This window comes from Orcinus orca, chromosome 8 (genome assembly GCF_937001465.1).
Source record: "Orcinus orca chromosome 8, mOrcOrc1.1, whole genome shotgun sequence".
Taxonomy (NCBI): domain Eukaryota; kingdom Metazoa; phylum Chordata; class Mammalia; order Artiodactyla; family Delphinidae; genus Orcinus; species Orcinus orca.
Window position 1 is genome coordinate 95,234,505 of NC_064566.1, and position 18,801 is coordinate 95,253,305.

Genomic DNA, 18,801 nt, shown 5'->3' on the forward strand with positions numbered 1-18,801 from the left:
ATGAAGCACACCAAAACCACGCCACACCCTCTGACTGGCAGCTGATCCTTCCACAGCATCAAGGGGAGTTTTTGTTGGCCTCTTGTGAGGGAAACTAACAAAATAATTAGATCTGACTGGGCATTCTGTTTAATGTAGGAGGTCTGTGGTTCCTGCTCTGGGTTAATTAATTCCACACAGAGGAGGGAGGGAGGTAGGTGAGTTCCTTTTAAAAAAAAAAGGTCTGTCATTCATCTACTCACAGTATCAAACCCCAAATCTATCAACCCATGCATCTCTACAGGAAACTTTGCCCTCCAATTAATTTAACGTTCACACTGGGTAGGCTCTCAGAGATTTCCAGGGTTGATAGAGAATAGCTTTTCTTAAAAGTTTATGGGACTTCCCTGGAGGTCCAGTTGTTAAGACTGCGCTTCCACTGCAGGGAGTGCACGTTTGATCCCTGGTCAGGGAACTAAGATCCTGCATGCTGCGAGGCGGGGCCAAAAAAAAAGTTTACATCTGCAGGGCTCATTGGAGGAGGAGAGGAGGAAAATAGGAGGAGTCCCCATCCTCAGGAAGATTGAAGTCGAACTGGAAGCAACGGCTGTACCTCCTTACAAAGCTTTCTTGCTAAGGTAGGTCGGGGTCAACTGCAACTAGTGATACTCAACATGGGTCTCAATGAGGGTGAGGAATAGAGCTTTGGTCTGGTAGGTTTTAGAGGAATCTCTCAAAAGGAAGCAAAAACTCAGAATTGACTCCCTTGTACTATGCACATCTCTCACTGTAACCATCCTCTCCCTTCATTCCCTCTTTTTGCCCCATTTGGTAAATATATTTGCAGCTGTAGAGCTTCTTTGAAACTCCTAGAAGATCCACAAGTAGGTTGGTTGCTGTGTATTGCTCCTGACCCAAGAGCAGACAGCATGTCTACAAGAGTCAGTTTCACATCTCGCCCTGGGGAGTTAGTGACTGATGTGGAGGCAGGCCTTTAGGAAGTTTAGACTACTTTTCCAAACTGATCTGTTGCCGCCTCTCAAACACAAGAGTCAAGCAACCAGGCGGTTTTCAGAAGCTTGGGCCATTCCCCTACCTCTACCCTCAGTGGTCAAAAAGGAAAGTTTTTTGCCTTGCTGTTCATAGGGCAGGGGTTATGTGGTTATTTAAGGCTTAGTCCAATTCTGGGAAGTTCCCATAGATGTAAATCTGAGATCAGGTTAACGGGCTTTTTGAAAAAGAAGTGTTACCAATTCGAAGCAATGAGAGAAATGGAAATAGGTCTTGTTTCCCATTCTTTTGCCCGAATGAATGCTTGTTCTTTTCAGCTCATAGGAAGGTCCTGAGCCACGGAAGGTAAATAAGACCAGTCTTCTGTCCTACCCAAATTTCCCACTCAGCTTGGACGTACCTGTGGGTGGAAGTGTGAATTGTGCAGCTTCAAAGACAAACTGAGAAGACAGCTTCTGCTCTTTTGCAGCTAGTGAAGAAAGGTTTGAACTTTTTCTTCAAGTTGGATGCAGTGAGGAGTTACTTGGCATCATTGCTGCCACCACACCTACACTAATGATGCTGAGTTCAGGATCCAAAGAGGCCAGAAAGGTTAGCTTCCTGGGATAGGGTGTGCATCTACAGGGATTGCTTGCTGTAATGAGCAATAATCACTTCTTTCTGGGGCTGGAGGGTGTACAATTTCAGAGGACGGACAGAGCTGGGAAATGTGCCGTGGCAAAGGCAGGCTGGGTGTGGAAGTCCACTCCTGACGTTCATAGCCAAGTGCAGAAGGCCTTAAAAAATCCACTCTTCCTTCCACACCCAGCCTTTGCCCTCTCCCCCTGCTCCACTTCGGAAAGTCTGAAGCATGCTTGGAAAGCTGTTTTCTGCTTTCTTCTCTCTTCCTCCCCCTTTCTGAGCTCCCAGCTGCTCAACCTCTTGCGTAACTGTGAGAGAGCACTGAGTTTGTTGATGGGCTCCAGATGTGGAGCGGGGTGGGGATGGTAGGTCTGAAGTCCCCTGAGTGCTCTAACTGTGGGAACATAGGGCTCCGACACAGCAGGAGCGAGGACACATTGCACAGAACCTTTATCATGGGGTCAGCTGACCGCTGGGCTGGGAGGACAGAGAGCAGTTGGGTGATGTTTCAACCCCCTGCCTCAGCATCAGCCGCCTCCGTGGCAGCCTTGATTATTCCCTGAAATTCCTCCTGACCAAGACGGTAAGGAAGAGCTGGAATTGTGACACAGAGTTATGTGAAAAGTCTTTGCGGTACCCCAATCTGAGCCTCTTCCCTCAAACTCTGGGTCTTGGCACATAAGATACAACAAGTTTGGGGTTTGTTTCATTTTCTTTCTTTTCTTTTTTAAACAGAATAGCCTGAAAATTACTGTTGTGATCTGCCTCATAAAAAGGTGGTCAGAGTTAAAATACTTTTATGAGCCTCAAACAGTGTGAAGAAAGAAAGAATAAGAGGCTTCCACCCCCAACACTGCTCCTCCACCCCAGGCCAAATCCTGGGGCTTCCTGGTGCCCACAGCACATGCTGAAGCCTGATAGTTTGACCTCTATTAGCTAGAGCAGGTAGCTGCAGAGAGCGTCCCACCCCCTCCTGCTTCTAGTCCGGTCAGCTCCAGCCTCCAGACATGGGGGGTCCCCCTGCTAATGCTGGCCCTGTCAATGAGTGACCAAAGATTCCTGCAGTTCAACCTTCTGCTGTTCCTGGGTTAGGCAGGGAGGGTACATACTAAAGTCACTGAATCAGAGCAAGATTTGTCCATCCCAAAGAGGACAAATTATTTTCTGCTATCCTTCCCTCACTGGAATTTATGCCAGCCTTGGGGGATTTCTCCTTCCTCTCCTTCAGGGAGGAAGAGTCTCAGGGGTCCCTCCAGTACTGGTTAAAGAGGTCCAGTCTAGCTGCGTTCAGCTCCCTAGGGCCTCCCCTGTCAGTCTCCTGGGGCGAGAGCTGGCTTTGCAAGGTAAGGATCCTCTGTCAGCTTGGATTTCGGGTGGCGAGAATGACTTTCAACCAGGCTCAGTTTCTAGGCTTCACCTTGGGTTTTCGGTGCCCCCCTCTTCTTCCTTATTAACCCCTCGCTCGCTCCTACAGAGACCCAGACTGCTGTAGGATGGTGTGCTCAACAGTAAACCTACAGCTTGTCTCCCGAGTGTAATCCTGCAGGTTGTGGTGAGGGTGGAGCTACACGGGGTAAGACGATAATTCCATTCAGCTTTCCTGTGCTTTACAGTTTGCATGGCACTTTACCATGCCTCCGTATACCTATCCTTAGAAAAACCTGTGACACCCTATATGCAGAGTTATCCACCCCATTTACAGGTCGTCATGGTGGAGGGGCTTGGAGTAGGATGAGGAGAAGGGGCAACAGAGAGTAGACCTGGATACCCTCAGCAGATATTTGGAGGTGATGAGAATATGTTGTAGGGCTGCGACCATGAAGTTCATTGGGAGCTCATGGAGGATTCAGGCACCTAAAGTGAGAAAAAAAAAAAGGTGGGGGGGTTGTTTAGAGAAAAACTGTCAAAAACACCCTCTCAGAAGAGCCTTAAAGCCTAGGGGTGGAGGGTGGTCTAGGAGAGTCCGAAGGGGAGGGTGAGTGGGGATAGGGGTGTGTACGTGGTGGTGGTAGTGGAGAGCCCAGCTGCAGAGAGATGAACAAAGCGGGCGCTGTGCAGGCCGGGGGTGGGGGGGAGGTGCTGCTATGGGAAAGGGTGGGTGGGGGGATCTTGGGCTCCGGTCCCACAAGGGCGTCTCCTCCGGCTGGCCTGGCGGACGGGACGGGGGACGGGGGCGGGGACTAGCGGGGGGGTGGGGTAGGGAGGCGGGACCCGCTCGCTCTCCTCCTACTCAGCGGGCTCCCAGGGAAAAGCAAGAGTGTCCTTCTGAGCCTGGGGCCGCGGCGGCCGAGCCAGGCGAAGGAACCAGTGTCCCCCTTTCCCCCCGAGGTAAGAACGCTCTCCCCCACTACGCCTGCGGGTCCTGCTAGCTGCGCGGCTGGGACTGGATAAGAGGAAGTCCCAGGGACCTGGAGGGAGCCCTCAGATCAGCTCTGGGCTGGAAGAGCCCGGAAGAAACCGGTAGGGGAGGAGGGGGTCCACAGGTGAGTGCGTGGGGGCGCGAGAGGCTTTGTGCGGAGTGGGCTCCGCTGCTTTCCCGAGAGCTGCTTGCTCCTGCCCTCCCGAGCCGCCGCCCGCGCCGCCGCCAGAGGGGGCCCTTGCGCTCTCCCCCCGGGGGGAACGCGGATCCTTGTCCCAAGACCCTCCTTCGGGCACCCAGACATCTGGGCGACACTCGCGAGGTCTCGTCCGCCTGCTCCCCACACCTCCCCTCTCTCGCCGACAGAAGGACTGAGAGCCCTGCACCAGGACCGGAGGTGTCTCCCGGGGCATCTCAGCTCCAGTCCCGGGCCGGGCCGCCTTGGCGGACAGGAAAGGGCTGCGGAGTCCGGCTTGGAAGCAGTGGTGTCCGGGAGGGACTCTTGCGTGTGTTCAGGAGATGGGTGGCACATCTGAGGCTTCCCCGGCCCTCTCCAAGACCCCGCGTCTTTAGGGGTCTGGGAGGCCAGAGGGGGGAAGCTGGGGGCAGTGAGTCTCCGCTCTTGCCACGCCCGCACGGTCCATATTCGAATCCCTTGCGGAGTTCCCTGGTGCCGGGGCTGAGCCAGGTCCTCCGGGCTCCTCCGGGATACGGAAGCGCGGGCGCCCGGGGGCGGCGGGGGGCTGGGGCAGCTGGGTGGCCGAGGCGCCCGCGGACGCTTCCGCCGAGGCGGGCAAGAGGGGAGCCTTGGCCGGGAGACCGAGCGGTCCGACGGGGGACCCAGGGCGCCGGGGCGGGGCTGCATACTGGGCCCGTTAGCTCAGCCGTCCCGGAGTCTGACTCATCGAACCGGTCACACACAAAGCCAACCTCCCCACCACGTCAGGCATCCCACGCGCAGACACACTCGGCGCCCCACCCGGCATCACCCACGCACCCTTCCCACCGCACACGCCACGCGGACAGCTGCGTCTCCGCCGTGACAAGTGTGGGACCCAGCGTACACCTAGGACTCCACACACACGCCAAGCACCCGCAGCCCTCCCAGGAAGCCCACATTCACACCTGCGGCCCCTAGCGCTCACGCCCTTCCCCGGGCCCACGCACCCCGACACACGCGGCCCCGCCGTTCACACACACCCATCACGCACTCAGTCCTCACACAGGCCGACTGTTACACACTCACCCCCCCCCACACACACACAAATGCTGCACACGCGGCCCCCCTCCCGCCGCCGCCCGCGGGGAGCCGGCGGTGTCTGGGGGCCGCCCCTTTCGCCCGCCGGGCAAACAAGCGGCCCCTTCTCCCCGCCCGGCCAAAGAAAGGCCGCTTGTCCAGCGTCAGCGGCGGGCGGGGCGGCCCGGCAGGCGGCCCAACACTGCGGCCTTGTCCCACCTGGCGGCCCTGGGGAGGGCGGCGAGGGGCAGCAGGGAGCCCTCCGTGCGGAAACCCAACTCAGTCCCCCGGCCTCGGAGAGCCGCCCTTTTCCGGCACCCCACCTCCACCCCGCACACAAGTAAAATCACACCCCCGAACTACACTCTCGCCTTGTCCCGCCGCCTCCTCCAGCCCCGGCTGCCCGCCTACGGTCTCTCCCCACTCCTGGGTCCCCCGGCCTGCCCTCCGGCCCCCTCTTTTACTCCAGGGCCCCGCCTCCCACCACACCCCCGGTCTCCCCCTCCACGGCCCTGGGTACCTTCGACTGCTCCCCCGGTCCGTCACCCCCTTTCCTTGAGGACTTCTCTGTCCCCAGTCTCCCCCATCTCCTTCGTTCCCCAGTCCCTCTACCTTTCCGTCCCCGTCTCCCCCCACCTCTGCGTCCCCTGGACTCTATCCGGTTTCCCACCTCCTTCCCCTCCTCCCCATCCTCTGCCCTCAGTCTTCCCTCCCCAGCCCTCCTTTTCCCTCATCCCTCAGTCTCCCTCTTTATTTCCCTCCAAATCCCTTCGTCTTCCCACCCGCCCCGTCCCTCCGCAGACCCCTCGTTTTCCTTCTCCCGAAGTTCCCTTCGTCCCTGGCTTTCCCCCACGCCCTCCCCCGCCCTCGCCCGGCTCCGGCGCCCCGCCCGCTGGGCTCCCAGCCTCAGTTTCCTTCCCTTCCCGGCTCCTTCCTCCGCCGGCGGCCCTTCCTCGAGGGCGGATGTGCGCCGGACGGGCGAAGGCGGTGGCGGCGGGTCGAGAGGATCCCAGCTCTAACCCCGGAGGCCTCGGGCCACAGCCATGCGACGCCCAGGACGAGGCCTGGGCTGGCCGCCGGGGCCACAGGTGAGGCCGGAGCGGAAGCACCCGTGCGGGGACTCCGCCGGGACCGCTTTCGCTCCGGGGCCAGCCTCGGACCTTTCTTCTGGTGCCTAATTTGGAGTCTGGACTTCCTCCAGTGCCTGTCGGTTCCAGACCTTTCCGGCCGCTCCCTGGGCCCCCACCGCCCTGGCTAAGGTGCCGAGACCCCCGAAGCGGTGACTCTGGGCGCCCCACGAGGCGCAGAGAGCTGGGGACCGGGTAGGGCTGCTGATCCCCCGTGGCCTGGATGCCCGGGCGTTCGCGCTGGGCCGAGAGGCCGGAGGGGCCGGAGCGGGGTCACCTGCCGGAGCTCCGGCGTCGCCCCACAAGGGGCCCTCCAGACACCCAGGCCTCTGCCACCCTGAGCCCGAGGAGGAGCTTGGGCATCTCTGCTCGCGGCGCAGGAGGGCTACTGAGAGCCGAGGCAGACCGCGGCGCTTCCCCCAGTCCCTCCTTCCCGAGAGCTGGACTCGCACCGCAGGGGCCTTTTTTTGGCAGCGGGCGGGGCGGGGTTTCCCAAAGCGGCCGCGGAGGCCGGGCTGGGCGAGCGGGGTGGGTAATTACAGCCCCCGGGTAGTGGGCAGCCCGGTGGGACGGGAGCAGGTCGGCCGGTGGGAGGCGCCCCGGAGCAGCCCGCTTGGCACTCCCTGCCGGGGGTCGGGTGGGAGGAGAAGGCGCCCCCGCCCCGACCTGTCCCCCACGCCCCCCACCCCGTGGCTGCTCTCCCGGCCGCTGCGCAGCCCCTGGGTCAGAGCGCCGCCCGCGTGCTGGGACGCGCCGGTCTGGTGTACCTTTCCACTTCACCTGGATTAGGTTTCGGAGCTGTGGCCACGGCCCCGCGCCTCCCAATCTCTACATCTTTTCTTATCTTCTCTGTCTCTCCCTACACCTCTCTCCTTATCTCTCCTTCTTCTTTCACCTCCTTATTCCCTTCTCTCCTCCCCTCCAATCACTCTTGTTCCCCATCAACCTCATTCCTTTACAATCTTTATCTGCACTTGAAATCCTTGGTGTAAATAAAAGAGCACACCCACTGCCACCTCACAGAGTGATAATGACAACTTGACAGATGAAGAAACTGAAGCCCAGATAGGTGAAGTGACTTGTTCGAGATCATGAAGCTCATACTGATAACTGGCATGTTTATAGTGCTTTGCACTTCACAGTGTCATTTTATATAATACCTGAATCTCCAGACAATCATCTTTAAAAAAAAAAAAAGCCTAATAGTTTTATTGAGGTATGATGTTCATACCATAAAATTCACTTAATTTCAATGTACATTCAGTGATTTTTAGTATATTTACAGATCTGTGCAACCATCATCACAAGTAAGTTTTAGAACATTTCTATCACCCCCCTCAAATCTGCCCACTTATGGTCACTCCCTGTTTCACCCCTAGCCCCAGGCAAGTAGTGGGTGTTTTTTCTTTAAATCATTATTCCAGTTTTATAGAGAATGATCTGACACTCAGAGAAGTTAAGTAACTTGCCCAAGATCTCTCAGCTAATAAATAATAAAGTCAGGATTAAAATTTAGGCTCTAAAAAATAAAATAAAATAAAATAAAATTTAAAGCTCTTGTACCCCAGTCTAAAGCTCTTTCCACTAAGTGATGATGCCTTTCTTTCACCATTGTTTATCGTTTTGTTTTTCTTACTCCCTCTTTTATATAAACTCTCCATCCCCAACCCACTCTCTTGCCTCTCCTCCCTCAGAGAATGCTGAGGGATTTCCCTGAGTACAGCAGTCTCTGTCCCTGGAAATTCTTCCCCCTGGCCAGGTCTCCTGGGGAGGTGCCAGGCCACCTTGAGCTTTGGTGTAGGTTAATGGCCTTTGCCTTCCCTCTTCCCAGGCAGACTTGGGGCGGGCCCCAGGCCCTGTTCCAGCCTCTCTTCCGCCAGCTTGGGTGGAAATGGTGACGGAGACGATGCAGTCCAGGTCCGGAAGGGTGGAAGCTGGGAGGGTAAAATTAGTAACTATGGCTAAGGCCTTTGGGCCCCACTGCCAGGGTCAGACATTACTTGGAATGCTGGCTCCTCCCCCGACTTCTTCTCCAAGTCCCTTGGAAGATGGCTGGAAGAGAAAGTGGAGGGGCACCCTGCTTTCCTATGTCTCCCTCCCTACATTCAGTTACACTCTTTTCAACTTCCCCAGAAACATTGTTCAGCAGCAGATGAACCTTAGCAAGTTGGCCAAGGATGGGCATGTAGGTACATATTAGTACACAAAGGTCCTTCCTCAGAGTTTGCAGGTACCAAAACTGTGAGCCAGGGAGAAAGGGTTGAGTGAGGAAGAGTTCAGGTTCTGGCTCTGGAATCTATCAGTATTTTACCTCTGGTTCTAAGGACCTCAGCTTCCTACAGCACCAAATCAGGTGAAGATCCCCAGAGTCCTATATTCCCAGTGCTAGTCACCATGGAGGGTTTCTATTTTTTTGCTGACTGTTTGGGGGTAAGATTGCTTTCTGGGGAAGAGAGGGTGCAGGAATTGAGACAAAGAGATGGCAGGAATAGTTGTTTTTCCCGTGTATCTCCTTTAAGAAAACATCCTTCTGAGACCCCTGGGAAAAGAGACAAAGGGAGAAGGAGAGGGAAAGGCTGTGGGAGGGAGCTCCTGCTCAGCCCTGCCACCCACCTGGGGCCCCCTGTCTACCAGTGTCCCTGGAGGGGCTTCCTTGGACTTGCTTCTCCCGCTAAGGTAGATTTCCCCCACCCTGCTTACGGCTCCAGTTGTGTGAGGGTCCTCAGCTGTCAAGGCCTGAGCCCTGGGTGTCAGAGGCAAGAAAGTACAGCAGTACAGGTTGGGCCCTATAGGACTTTTTGGGCTTCCTGTGTGTGGCAAGGGCCAGGACCGGTGTGGTGTGGTATCCACGCCACAGCTGAAGATGTGGCATCGCCTTCCCCCAGGAAGCTCCTGAGCTGCCTCGACTTCTCCCTCAGCAGGAGCATGCTGGAAACCACGGTGACACGGGCCTGCGCCTTCCCTGAGAACCTTGCTACAGAGCCTACTCCTTGCCCTTTTCTACCCTGGCCTCCCCACCTCACCTGTTTTCTGCTGTGTCCGCAGGAGCTCTGGAGCCCCAGGACAATGGACACGATCAATAGGAACCAAGTGGGCCCTGGAAGCAAGACCCCAGCTATGGTGCAGGTGAGTGTGGTTGGGGGCGGGGCAAGCGGGCTGTTGGTGAGGATGAGCTGACTCCTCTACCTACCTGTGGTCCCAGCCCAAGGATGACAGTGGTACTACCTCTGCTCTTCCCCAGGTCCCAAGCCTATTAACAGCTAAGTCTTTAGCTGAATTAGGTTAATTGGTTCACCCAGAAAATACCCTTTGAAAGTCAGGAAGTGTTTTACAGATTGACCCTGAGCTGTATCTCTCTCCTCGATCCAGGCCCTGCCCTCTCTTGTAATTTAGTTTAACAGGGGTAAACAATGGCCAAGTGGATTGCCACGGACAGGTCTACAGGGACAAGTCTTGATCGGTCCCCTCTACCAGTACCCCCTCCTCTTACCAAGCACTTCCCCACTCCCCTTTCTCCTGTTTCTGTCCTAACAGACAAAAGGGCAGTTAAACCAAGACTTGAGATAAATCCAGTGGGACGAGTTAGTGGCCTAGATTCAGATCTAATTACAATTTAGTGGAATACTGCTCTGTGCAAGATTTTGCACTACACCCTCAGAGCCCTTTGGAGAGCGCAGGTGCTGGAGAGAGTGCTGGTGTGAGGACGGGGACTAGGGTGGTAAGGTGCCGGCCAGGAGTCTCAGGATGCTCCTCCCCCACCTCCACTACCTGCAGAAAGGACCCTTGGACCTGATCGAAACAGGCAAAGGGCTGAAAGTGCAAACGGACAAACCCCATCTGGTGAGCCTGGGCAGTGGGCGGCTCAGCACGGCCATCACTCTTCTGCCGCTGGAGGAAGGTGAGTCTGGGGGGCATCTGACCTGCCACCCCTCCATCCCCGTAGACATTCCTGCCCTGGGATCCTGGCATGTGCTGGGGCCCTCTTGACACCTGCTGGCAGTGTTCACCTCCCCCAGATGGGAGGCTGTGCCACCTACCCCACCAGTTTGCTTCCCTTGTCTCTGCCTGCCCAGACTAATCTGGCTCCGTGACTGGGATTAAAGGTCAGCTTAGAAATCAGGAGGAGGGCACTGAAACAGGAGAGCACATGGCCCTTGGCAACCGCTGTGGCCAAGAAGAAAGGGGGCCCCCTCCAGGGCAGTGCCTGACATGGGAGAAGGTGCTGGTGGAGATGGAGAGATGGCAGTGGGGGCAGACCTCCTAGTTAGGCCCTGGCACAGCCCCTTCCACCTTGCGGCTTCTGCCCTTCCTCTCTGCTCTCGAGGTTGCACTTGTTGCCTGGGTGATACTACATTCCCCACATTCTCCAAATACCGGTCCCAGGGGCTCTGCCAGGGGGAGGGGCTGTGTCTGCGGAAGCCCGGGGAGAGTTGAACTGAAGAGAGGGGAGTGAGGGAGGGCAAGGGTTGCAGGTGGCAGAAGGGAGGGAGAGAAGAAGGAGGCTGAGAGAGTTTGAGGAAAAGATGGGGGAGAATGGGGAAGGAGAAAAAGGTCTTAGGGAGGGAGGACTGGGTGGACAAAGGGAAGGTCTGCAGAAAAGTCCCCCTTCCCTACTCTATCTGTGGATCCACTGTGCCCTTCGGGCCTTCATCTCTGGGTCTGAGAAGAGCTTCTACCCCTTACTGTCTCGACCAGGCTCAGGGGTCCCAAAGATGTGGCCCGTGATTCTCCCTGGAGTAGGAGGTGGCAGTAGATTTCCAGTGTGGCCCTCCTTGCCCCTCTCTGCCAGCTCAGCCTGGACTACCCCTCTGACTCAGTTTGCCTCCTGTCTTCAGGGAGGACAGTGATTGGCTCTGCAGCCAGGGACATCTCACTGCAGGGTCCAGGCCTGGCTCCAGAGCACTGCTACATCGAGAACCTGCGGGGCACCCTCACCCTCTACCCCTGCGGCAATGCCTGCACTATTGATGGGCTCCTGGTCCGGCAGCCCACCCGACTCACTCAGGGTAAGTTCTGACAGCCCGGAACCTAGGGAGCTGTTTAAAAGCTTGTGCATGACAGGTGCAGGGGAAGCCTGCTGTGTTGGTTGCCATGGTAACCGCCTGAGTGGCCAAGTTGGGGGTGGGGTGCTCAGGTGCATCTGGATCGGGTGCATTTCGAAACCCCTCCAGCATCCAGACTTGTCTTCAACCTGCTTTTCTCTGGTCACCCCCACCCTGCCACCGTGGGGAGAGAAGAGGGCCTGCTTCCTGCTCTCAGAGGGCACGGGGAGTGGTGCAGTGGTCACTCGTGGTCGTTAGGGGAGAGCAGTTGGAGCAGCAGCGAGGGGAAAGTGGCACATGGCTCCATGGTGCCAGGAGGGAGTTGTTCTGAAAGGCTGTTGAGGCTGGGGAGCTGCTGAGGACAATGGCGATGGGACAAGGGCAAAATCTGATGGCAGAATCTGAGGACACGCTCACTCCTGTTAAAACACTGTTGACAGTAGCTTTTGGGTCATGAATATGGTTACCACCCTGTTTCCCAAAGCAACAGGCCATTCCGTTGTGTAAGGGAGCTCTAAAAACTGGGCCTCCGGTTACTATGGTGACCAGGCAGGTAAGGGGTTGGCCAGGTAGCACTCTGATAAACCAGGTGTGTTTGCCCTGGACATCAATGTATACAGTGAAGCACCGTATTAGGGGGATGACAAAAGTGGATTTGGGTGGGGGGTAGAGGATGGAGCTTTGGACTAAGCCTGGCTCTAAGTAGGAGGACCCGTGTCCTGGCAGTGTTTTCTTGGGACTCTTACCTCCTACTGGCTGGAAGCTCCTTTGTAGTGGAAATCCCACCCACTCCACTGTTTCCCTCTCTCCTTCTCTTCACACCTCTTGGGGTCTCTCCCTTCAGGGCTGACCCAGGAGACCCAACCTTCCTGCCTTTGGGAGTGTCAGGGGGACAACTGACTCCAGGGAGACAGGTCTGCCAGGAGCAGCAGCAGACAGGCCCTCATCTCCTCCAGGGCTTCTCTGACTCCAGATAGAGGAGGAACCCCCATAAATTGAGGCTTTGGCTGTGATGCCATCTGGCTCCTGACCGTACTCTTCCATCTCAAAGAGAGCATCTTCCCCAAGATTTGGGTACGTGGAAGTGAGATAGTAGAACAGCAAGGAGAGGCAGAGGCAGAGTTCAAAGAAGGCTGGAGAAAGAGCCCAGCCCCAAATCCCTCACGTTCATGAGCAAGAATTTTCTTCCCCTGTGCGTTGTGAGCAGGGTGGAGGAACCGATGCTCTGTAGGCCTCTCTTGCCTGGTCTTCCCAGGGCAGCATTTAGCTCCCTGAGAAGAGGGAGGGCCTGGGCCAAGATGGAATTCTTAGGCATTTCCTGTGGCCCAAGTGACCCCCAACTCTTGCCCAGGCAAAAGCCCACCCTGCCAACTATGTACCCTCCCACTCTCTCCTGACCCTAAACCCCCTTCCCTTTCGCTCCCTTCCACCCCCATAGCTGCCTTGTCTAGGCTCGCCTGTCTCAGAAGCTTGGCAGCCTGGGGAGGGGTAGGCAGAGGCACAAAGGAACGGGTGTTCTTCTCCCCAGCACTACCCCTCCCCTGGGCTCCAGGAGCTGAGGGTTTCCTTGTCTCATCTCTGGAGCAAGGCACCAAGCCCAGCCCTGCCTGGCCCCACTCCGGACATTCTTGGGAGCGCGTTTCCCTGGAAACTGGGTGGCTCGGGGGTGCATGTGCTATCTCTATGTGTCTGTGTAACTGGAGTGTGTTTATGTATCTCCGGATGTGTTTGTGCCTCTGGGCTTGTGTATCTTTGTGTTTGTGTCTTTCCTTGTGTTTATGGATCAGAGTGTTCAAGTTGGGGGCAGGGGTGAACTCAGGGCTGATGGTAACGAAGTCCGTGTGTGCGCCTGTGAGGATATGAGAACTCACTGGCCACGTGCCTATCTGTGGGCGTATATGCAAGAGGATCATTTTCCCTGTCTTGTTTCCCCGATCCAGCCTTGTAGGGGGGACCCCCCTCTTTGAAAAACAGAGGGCTACCCTAGAAATAACAAGGAGCCCTCTCTGGCTGGGCCGGGCTTTGGATGCATCATTCTGGGCACTGGGCCCAGCCATAGGCAATTGGAGAGGCACACGTCATCACGAGCAGGGTGGCAGTGACAGGCTCTTCCAGCAGGAATATGCCTGGCCAGGGGGTGGGGGGAAGCAGGCAGAAAACAGATGCCAACCTTTAGCTAGAGCTATGGACATGGGGGCCAGGAAGATCCTGCTTTCAGTCCTATCCCCGGGTATCCCGGGACATCCCACGCTGCCCTCTCTCTACAGAACAAGAGGTGGAGCTAGGAAGAGGACCAAGGAAATGAGGAGGAATATCATATCTGGGTCTAGGCTGTCCCGCCCCGAGACCACATCGCCAGACCACATGAAAGATCTGGGAGGGGACCAAGTAGGGAAGGGCCCGGAAAGCCATGAAGCTCAGGGACCAGGCTGTCTAGACAGAAGGTCCTCATCCTCTCCCAGCATTCACTGCCAGCCCTTCGTTGGAGTCTCCTTCACTCCCCAGGCGCCTCCTTGGTGGGCAGGGGCTTCTCTGAGGGCCAGCAGGGAGGCTCCCTGGAATGTGGCTGGTGAGCCAGGATTCCTGAGTTATCCAGCTGCCTCCCTCTGGGATCCAGGACACTGAGCCTCTTCCTCTTCCACACAGCTGTCAGTTATTCCTTCTGTAAAATGGGAGTGACGCCTCCAACTGTCCTCTGTTATAAGACTGATAAAGATCTTGACTAATAAAGCTCAAAGGAAGGAGAGAAAAAGCAAATGCTCCTAGCTCCCCACTTCTTTGTGTCTGCCTCCTGCCCCATTTCTCCCTGGCGGTATCCTCTGTGTCCGTCTGGGTCTGTCCAGCTGGCCGTCACAGTTTCCAGACTGATGAATCACATTTCCTGAGGAGATTTTTTTTTTTTAAACCCTCCCCCTATTTTGCATTTGACCCTATATGGTTTTCCTTTTTCCTTCAGCAGGGGAGTAAGCTGTATGTGAGTATATGAGTGCGCGGGGGCGTGCGCGCGTGCGCGCGTGCGTGCGTGCGTGCGTGCGTGTGTGTGTGTAGTATGGCTGGGTGGGTAGGAGTTCAGTGAGGGTGGAAAAATTGTTTGACTGTTTCTCTAAGGAGGCTGACTTTTGACTTCAGAGTCTCTCTGGGGACTGAGTGAAAGGTTATCTGTGCCTGAGTGAGGGTATAACCAAGAGAGGGGCTGGTGCCTGAGGGGTGGTATGTTTGAGAATAAATGTGTGTGGGAGACAGGACGTGTTTAACTGGGGTGTCTGTGTGATTTAGAGTATGCACGGCCGAGTGGTGTCTGTGTGACTGAGCAGGTGTTGGTGTGTACCTGGGAGAAAGTGTGTGGGGCTACGTGAGCACTGAGCATACAGAAGACGTCTGAGAGAACACAGTGTGTCCCTTAAGGTTCTGGTGTCCAGAGGCCAGTCCCTGGAATGAGAGGAACTTTCTGGGACCCAGGCTGGGTGGTAGGTACTTGGCTGGCCCAGAACCTCAGCCAGGTCCTGGGGGCTCCAGAGGCGGCTGGCACTGTTTGCAGATGGGAAGGGTACCTCCTTGGGGTGAAAGAGCTCTTTACGGGGCTAGCACGACCGGTGGTTGTGGTTGGAAGGAGGTGGGTTGGCTTCTGGAGCCCCAGGGAAGTGGGCTGGCTTGGAAGAGGCAGGGCCTTGGTCCAGTGTGGGTCATGGGGCGAGGTGAACTGCTGGGAGGGTGGGGGTAAGGGGGGCAAAGGAGGAGGTGTTTAGGGTGGAGACAGGGGCCGGGCTCAGTGCTGCGCACACTGCACACAGCACTGCCTTGGCCTGCACTTGTCATGGTGGCAGACTGAGGGCCAGAGCTGGACCCAGTGACTTAGCTGGATTCCCAGGAGTTTCACTCTTCTAATATATGGAGCCATGGACTGTCAGAGCTTAACCTCTGCTGTCATCAAGCCAGCCTCCTCACTCTGTTGATAAGGAACCCGAGGCCAGAGGGTGTGACTGGCCCAGAGTGACCAGCCAGGGGCTGGGCCGGCCCCCTCCTAGGCCTCTGGTGGCTTCTGGCCACAGAGGGGTCTCAGTGAGACCCCAATTCCCCTTACTTCTGCCTCCTGGCTCTTCACCCTCTGGCCTTTGTATCTACCTCTCACCTGTCCTTCTCTCTGTCATCTCCCTGGAACCTTTCCTCCTTGCCCCACTTCTACTCCTGACCCGGGCTCAGGACTTCTGAGCTGGCTCCCTCCCCGCATCTCCCCCGCCCCGCCCCGCCCCGCCCTCTCCATCCCGCTCCCCTCTCCTCTCCTCTCCTCCATCACTTCCTCTTCCCCTCCTCCTCTCCTTTGTCCCTCCCTCCCGGGCTCCCTTCCCCCGCCGCCAGTGGCCGGCCCGCCCCTCCCCGGGCATTGGTGGCTGCTCGCTGCCTCGCCGCTCGCTGCTCCGAGCCCGGAGCCGGCGGCGCGGGAGGTCGGCCCGCCTCTCCAAAGGCCCGGGGCGGGCCGGGGACCTGGAAGGCTCGAGCTAGCAGGGGCGAGCGGTCCGGAGGTCCGGATTCGGTGGTGAGTCCTCAGCCCCCGGCGGCCGCAGCCCCGGCAGCAGGGCGCGGAGCAGCTCGGGCTGGGAGGGGCGTGGAGGGGGTGGGGAAGCGTGCGAGGAGGGGGATCGGGTCCCTGGCCCCGCTTGGGAGCTTGAGGCCGTGAGGCTCGATCGTGTGTGTGAGCCCTGAACATATCTAAGTGGGGCGCCTGGGCTGGGGCCACTCCTCAGCGGGGCAGACTTCATTTTCCCCAGCACTAGGCGGTCCCCTCCGTGGGACCTGCCTCTCTACGGGGTTGAGGGGTCCTGGTTAGGATGAGCGGAGCCTGTGTTACGGCTCAGAGGGGTCTCGGATGGAAGGAGCCAAGGCCCCTCCTCCCATCTTCCCTTCGCCCCAGCCTCCTTTTGGCCAGTTCATTCTATTTGTGTGGCCAGCAGGGCAGTGACTGTCGCTCTGAGTGTGAGGCTGTCTGCCTATATCTGTGTGTCTGTGTGTTTCTGAGTGTGTATGTGTGTGAGCCGGGATGAGAGTGTGTTTGTGTGTAGTGTTTCCCCCCTGCATCTCTCAGAGATAGGATCCACCCTCTCTTTTGCCCCGTTTGTTTTTTTCCCTCCAGATGTGCACCCACCTGCACACAGCTCGGCCCTGAGCCCCTTTGGGGAGGAGGGGCACAGACACAACTTTGCCTGGATGAGAAGGGGTTCTTGGGTTTCGTGAGTGGGCTGACCTTTGGAGGTGTGGGGCAGGAGTGGGCAGAGAGGAGGTTTCTTCCCAGAAACAGGCTTGCCAGGCCCCTGGGGGCATGGGACCAGAGTTGGGGCCATGCCTGGGGCCCCTGAGTGCAAATAGAAAGTTAATTTGGGCAGGAGCTGAGCTGCAGTCAGTCCCGCTGCCCTCCTGCCCGCTCTATTAATACAGATCCAGCTCTGCTGCCTGGCATCACCTATTTATAGCCCCAGAGGCAGCATAGCCACACCCCTTGTATAGAGGAGGGTGAGGGGCAGGGAACTCACAGCTATAGGGGCCAGGGCCGGGGTCGGGGTCCGTAGGTGCCCACAGCCTCCTTGAGTGGGCCTGGCACTGATGGGCTGGAATCCACCCAGACTCCCCACCTCCTTCCCAGTCTGGACTATGTGGTCAGGCTCCTGATCTGCCCCGCCCCCCCTCCCTGCCCCCCGTCAACCTAGGGTTGAGTGGGTCTGTCTAGACCCTGCAAACTCATCATTAATTAGCTTGTTAAATGGCTGAAAGGAGGGGGCGGGGAATGCAGGGTTCTTTCTGAAACAGCTGTGGCTGTAATTAGGTGGACAGTGTGGCTGGCTCTTATTTATTCCGGTTATGATTACTCTGTGATCAGCGCCTCTGATTGGTGGCTTGGCAGGGAAGGCTCCCTCCTTTCCTAACCACCCATCAGCCTTTAGAATTGTTGGTGCCTGCCTGGGAGGGCCCGTGGGTTTGCCAGAGAAGTGGGTGGTTTTGTCTACTATGTTGTCTGCTATGGGCTTCTCAGCTTGCTAGCCCCCCTCCGTGGCAATGCCCAGGGCCCCCCAACAGGCTCCTGAGCGCCTCAGTGGGCGGCCAAGGTACCCACGTGGTCTGGGATGCCCCATGCCCTTGTGGCCTGCCTGAGCTGAACTGTCTCAGCGTCCAGGAATGTAGACTTCCCTGCCAGTCTTAGCTCAGACTGGCATGAAGCTTGGGGTGCCAAGTGGCACCAGATAGGGTAGAGAGGAGCCTGGGGCCAGGGGCCAAGGACATGGACAAATTGGAAGAGTGGGTGGTAGAGACCACCAGGTCTCTGGCTTCTCCCAACAGAGCATCTTGTGCAGAAGCCCTCTAGCACCTGGTGTGGCCGGGAGGAGGAGTTCTGCCAGACAGGCTTAGGCGCGGTGCGCACACCTGTCACCGTGCACACTCCCGGTGCCCCTGGCTACATTTTCTGGCTCCCACCTGCCCTCCCCCCTCCATGCACTCACACTTCCTGGGCAGGACTGGGCTTGTGTCTACTGCCTGGGAATGTGCTTGGTTGAGGCTGGGCCCACTGGCCTAGGCTTGGCTGCCTTCCAGGGGAGACCAAGGAGCAGGACGATGTCGGGCCAGAGAGCGCTTTGACAGAGAGAAGGAGGGTAGCGGTCGCTCCTGGCTGTCAGAAAGGGGGGCAGCTCTCTTAAGGAAGCGAATTCTGGTCCCCGAAGGGGCATCTGACCGATCCATGGTGTCTCCCTGTCCCCTGTCTCAGAGCTTTTTTGTGATCCTGGAAGTTGCTGCCTCTCAAACTGACCCTTCCACCCAGGTGGCAGATAGGTGGATCTTGATGGGAGGCACATGGGTGTCTGTTCTCTGGAGAGCCTTCTCTGCTTACAGAGCACTGGCATGCACTGTCTTTCTAACTCTGCAAGGTCAGTGGTTTTGTCCTCATTTTTCTGATGAGAGAACTAGACTCAAGGAGGTGAAGTGACTTTACCTGAAGACCTCACAGGTAGTATGAAGGAAATGTAGGACTAGGACTTACAAACCAGAGCTCTTTCCCCTCGGCCCTGTGCTGTGGAGCTGGGCTGGGGCCTCCGGCACGGGGGGAGTCGGGTGTGGAGCCAGTGGATGCCGCTGCGTGCAGGTGGGGATGACTCTTCGGAGCCTGGGCTGAGCCCGCTGGTGCTGCGGGGTGAGGGCTGCCTCAGCTCTGCCTGCCCTTCCGAGCGTTTGGTTTCTCTGCAGGCTGCATGTTGTGCCTGGGTCAGTCCACCTTCCTCCGCTTTAACCACCCGGCTGAAGCCAAGTGGATGAAGAGCATGATTCCGGCAGGGGGCCGGGCCCCTGGACCCCCCTACAGTCCTGGCCCGGGTAGGTACCCACTTGGGGCACGTGGCTAGTTTGGCGGCACCCCGTGGACAGTCCTCCTCCTTGCCCACTCCA

General features: G+C 57.4%; 1 protein-coding gene and 1 long non-coding RNA gene across 25 annotated transcripts in view; one reads left to right on the plus strand and one right to left on the minus strand.

The window, feature by feature from the left end:
- Positions 1–1,446: 1,446 nt before the first annotated feature.
- Positions 1,447–5,058, minus strand: LOC125965107 (uncharacterized). The gene is made up of 3 exons (XR_007478624.1): positions 4,968–5,058; positions 3,380–3,465; positions 1,447–1,542 (listed from the first exon to the last, which is right to left on the minus strand). It is a non-coding gene; the product is annotated as an uncharacterized LOC125965107 (long non-coding RNA).
- PHLDB1 (pleckstrin homology like domain family B member 1) overlaps positions 1,468–18,801 on the plus strand; it is a 47,724-nt gene continuing 30,390 nt past the window's right edge. For 5 of the 24 annotated variants that reach the window (XM_049713002.1, XM_049713003.1, XM_049713009.1 and 2 more), the window contains exons 1-6: positions 3,841–4,094; positions 4,337–6,295; positions 9,380–9,460; positions 10,109–10,232; positions 11,170–11,340; positions 18,604–18,729. In XM_049713002.1, coding sequence (XP_049568959.1) covers positions 6,251–6,295; positions 9,380–9,460; positions 10,109–10,232; positions 11,170–11,340; positions 18,604–18,729 — 547 coding nt within the window. In that variant the 5' untranslated portion in view covers positions 3,841–4,094; positions 4,337–6,250. Of the gene's footprint in view, positions 1,582–2,839; positions 3,185–3,808; positions 4,095–4,336; positions 6,296–9,379; positions 9,461–10,108; positions 10,233–11,169; positions 11,341–15,729; positions 15,911–18,603; positions 18,730–18,801 lie in introns of those variants that run through there. The other 19 variants (XM_033434476.2, XM_004273330.4, XM_049713015.1 and 16 more) reach the window with 11 other exon arrangements.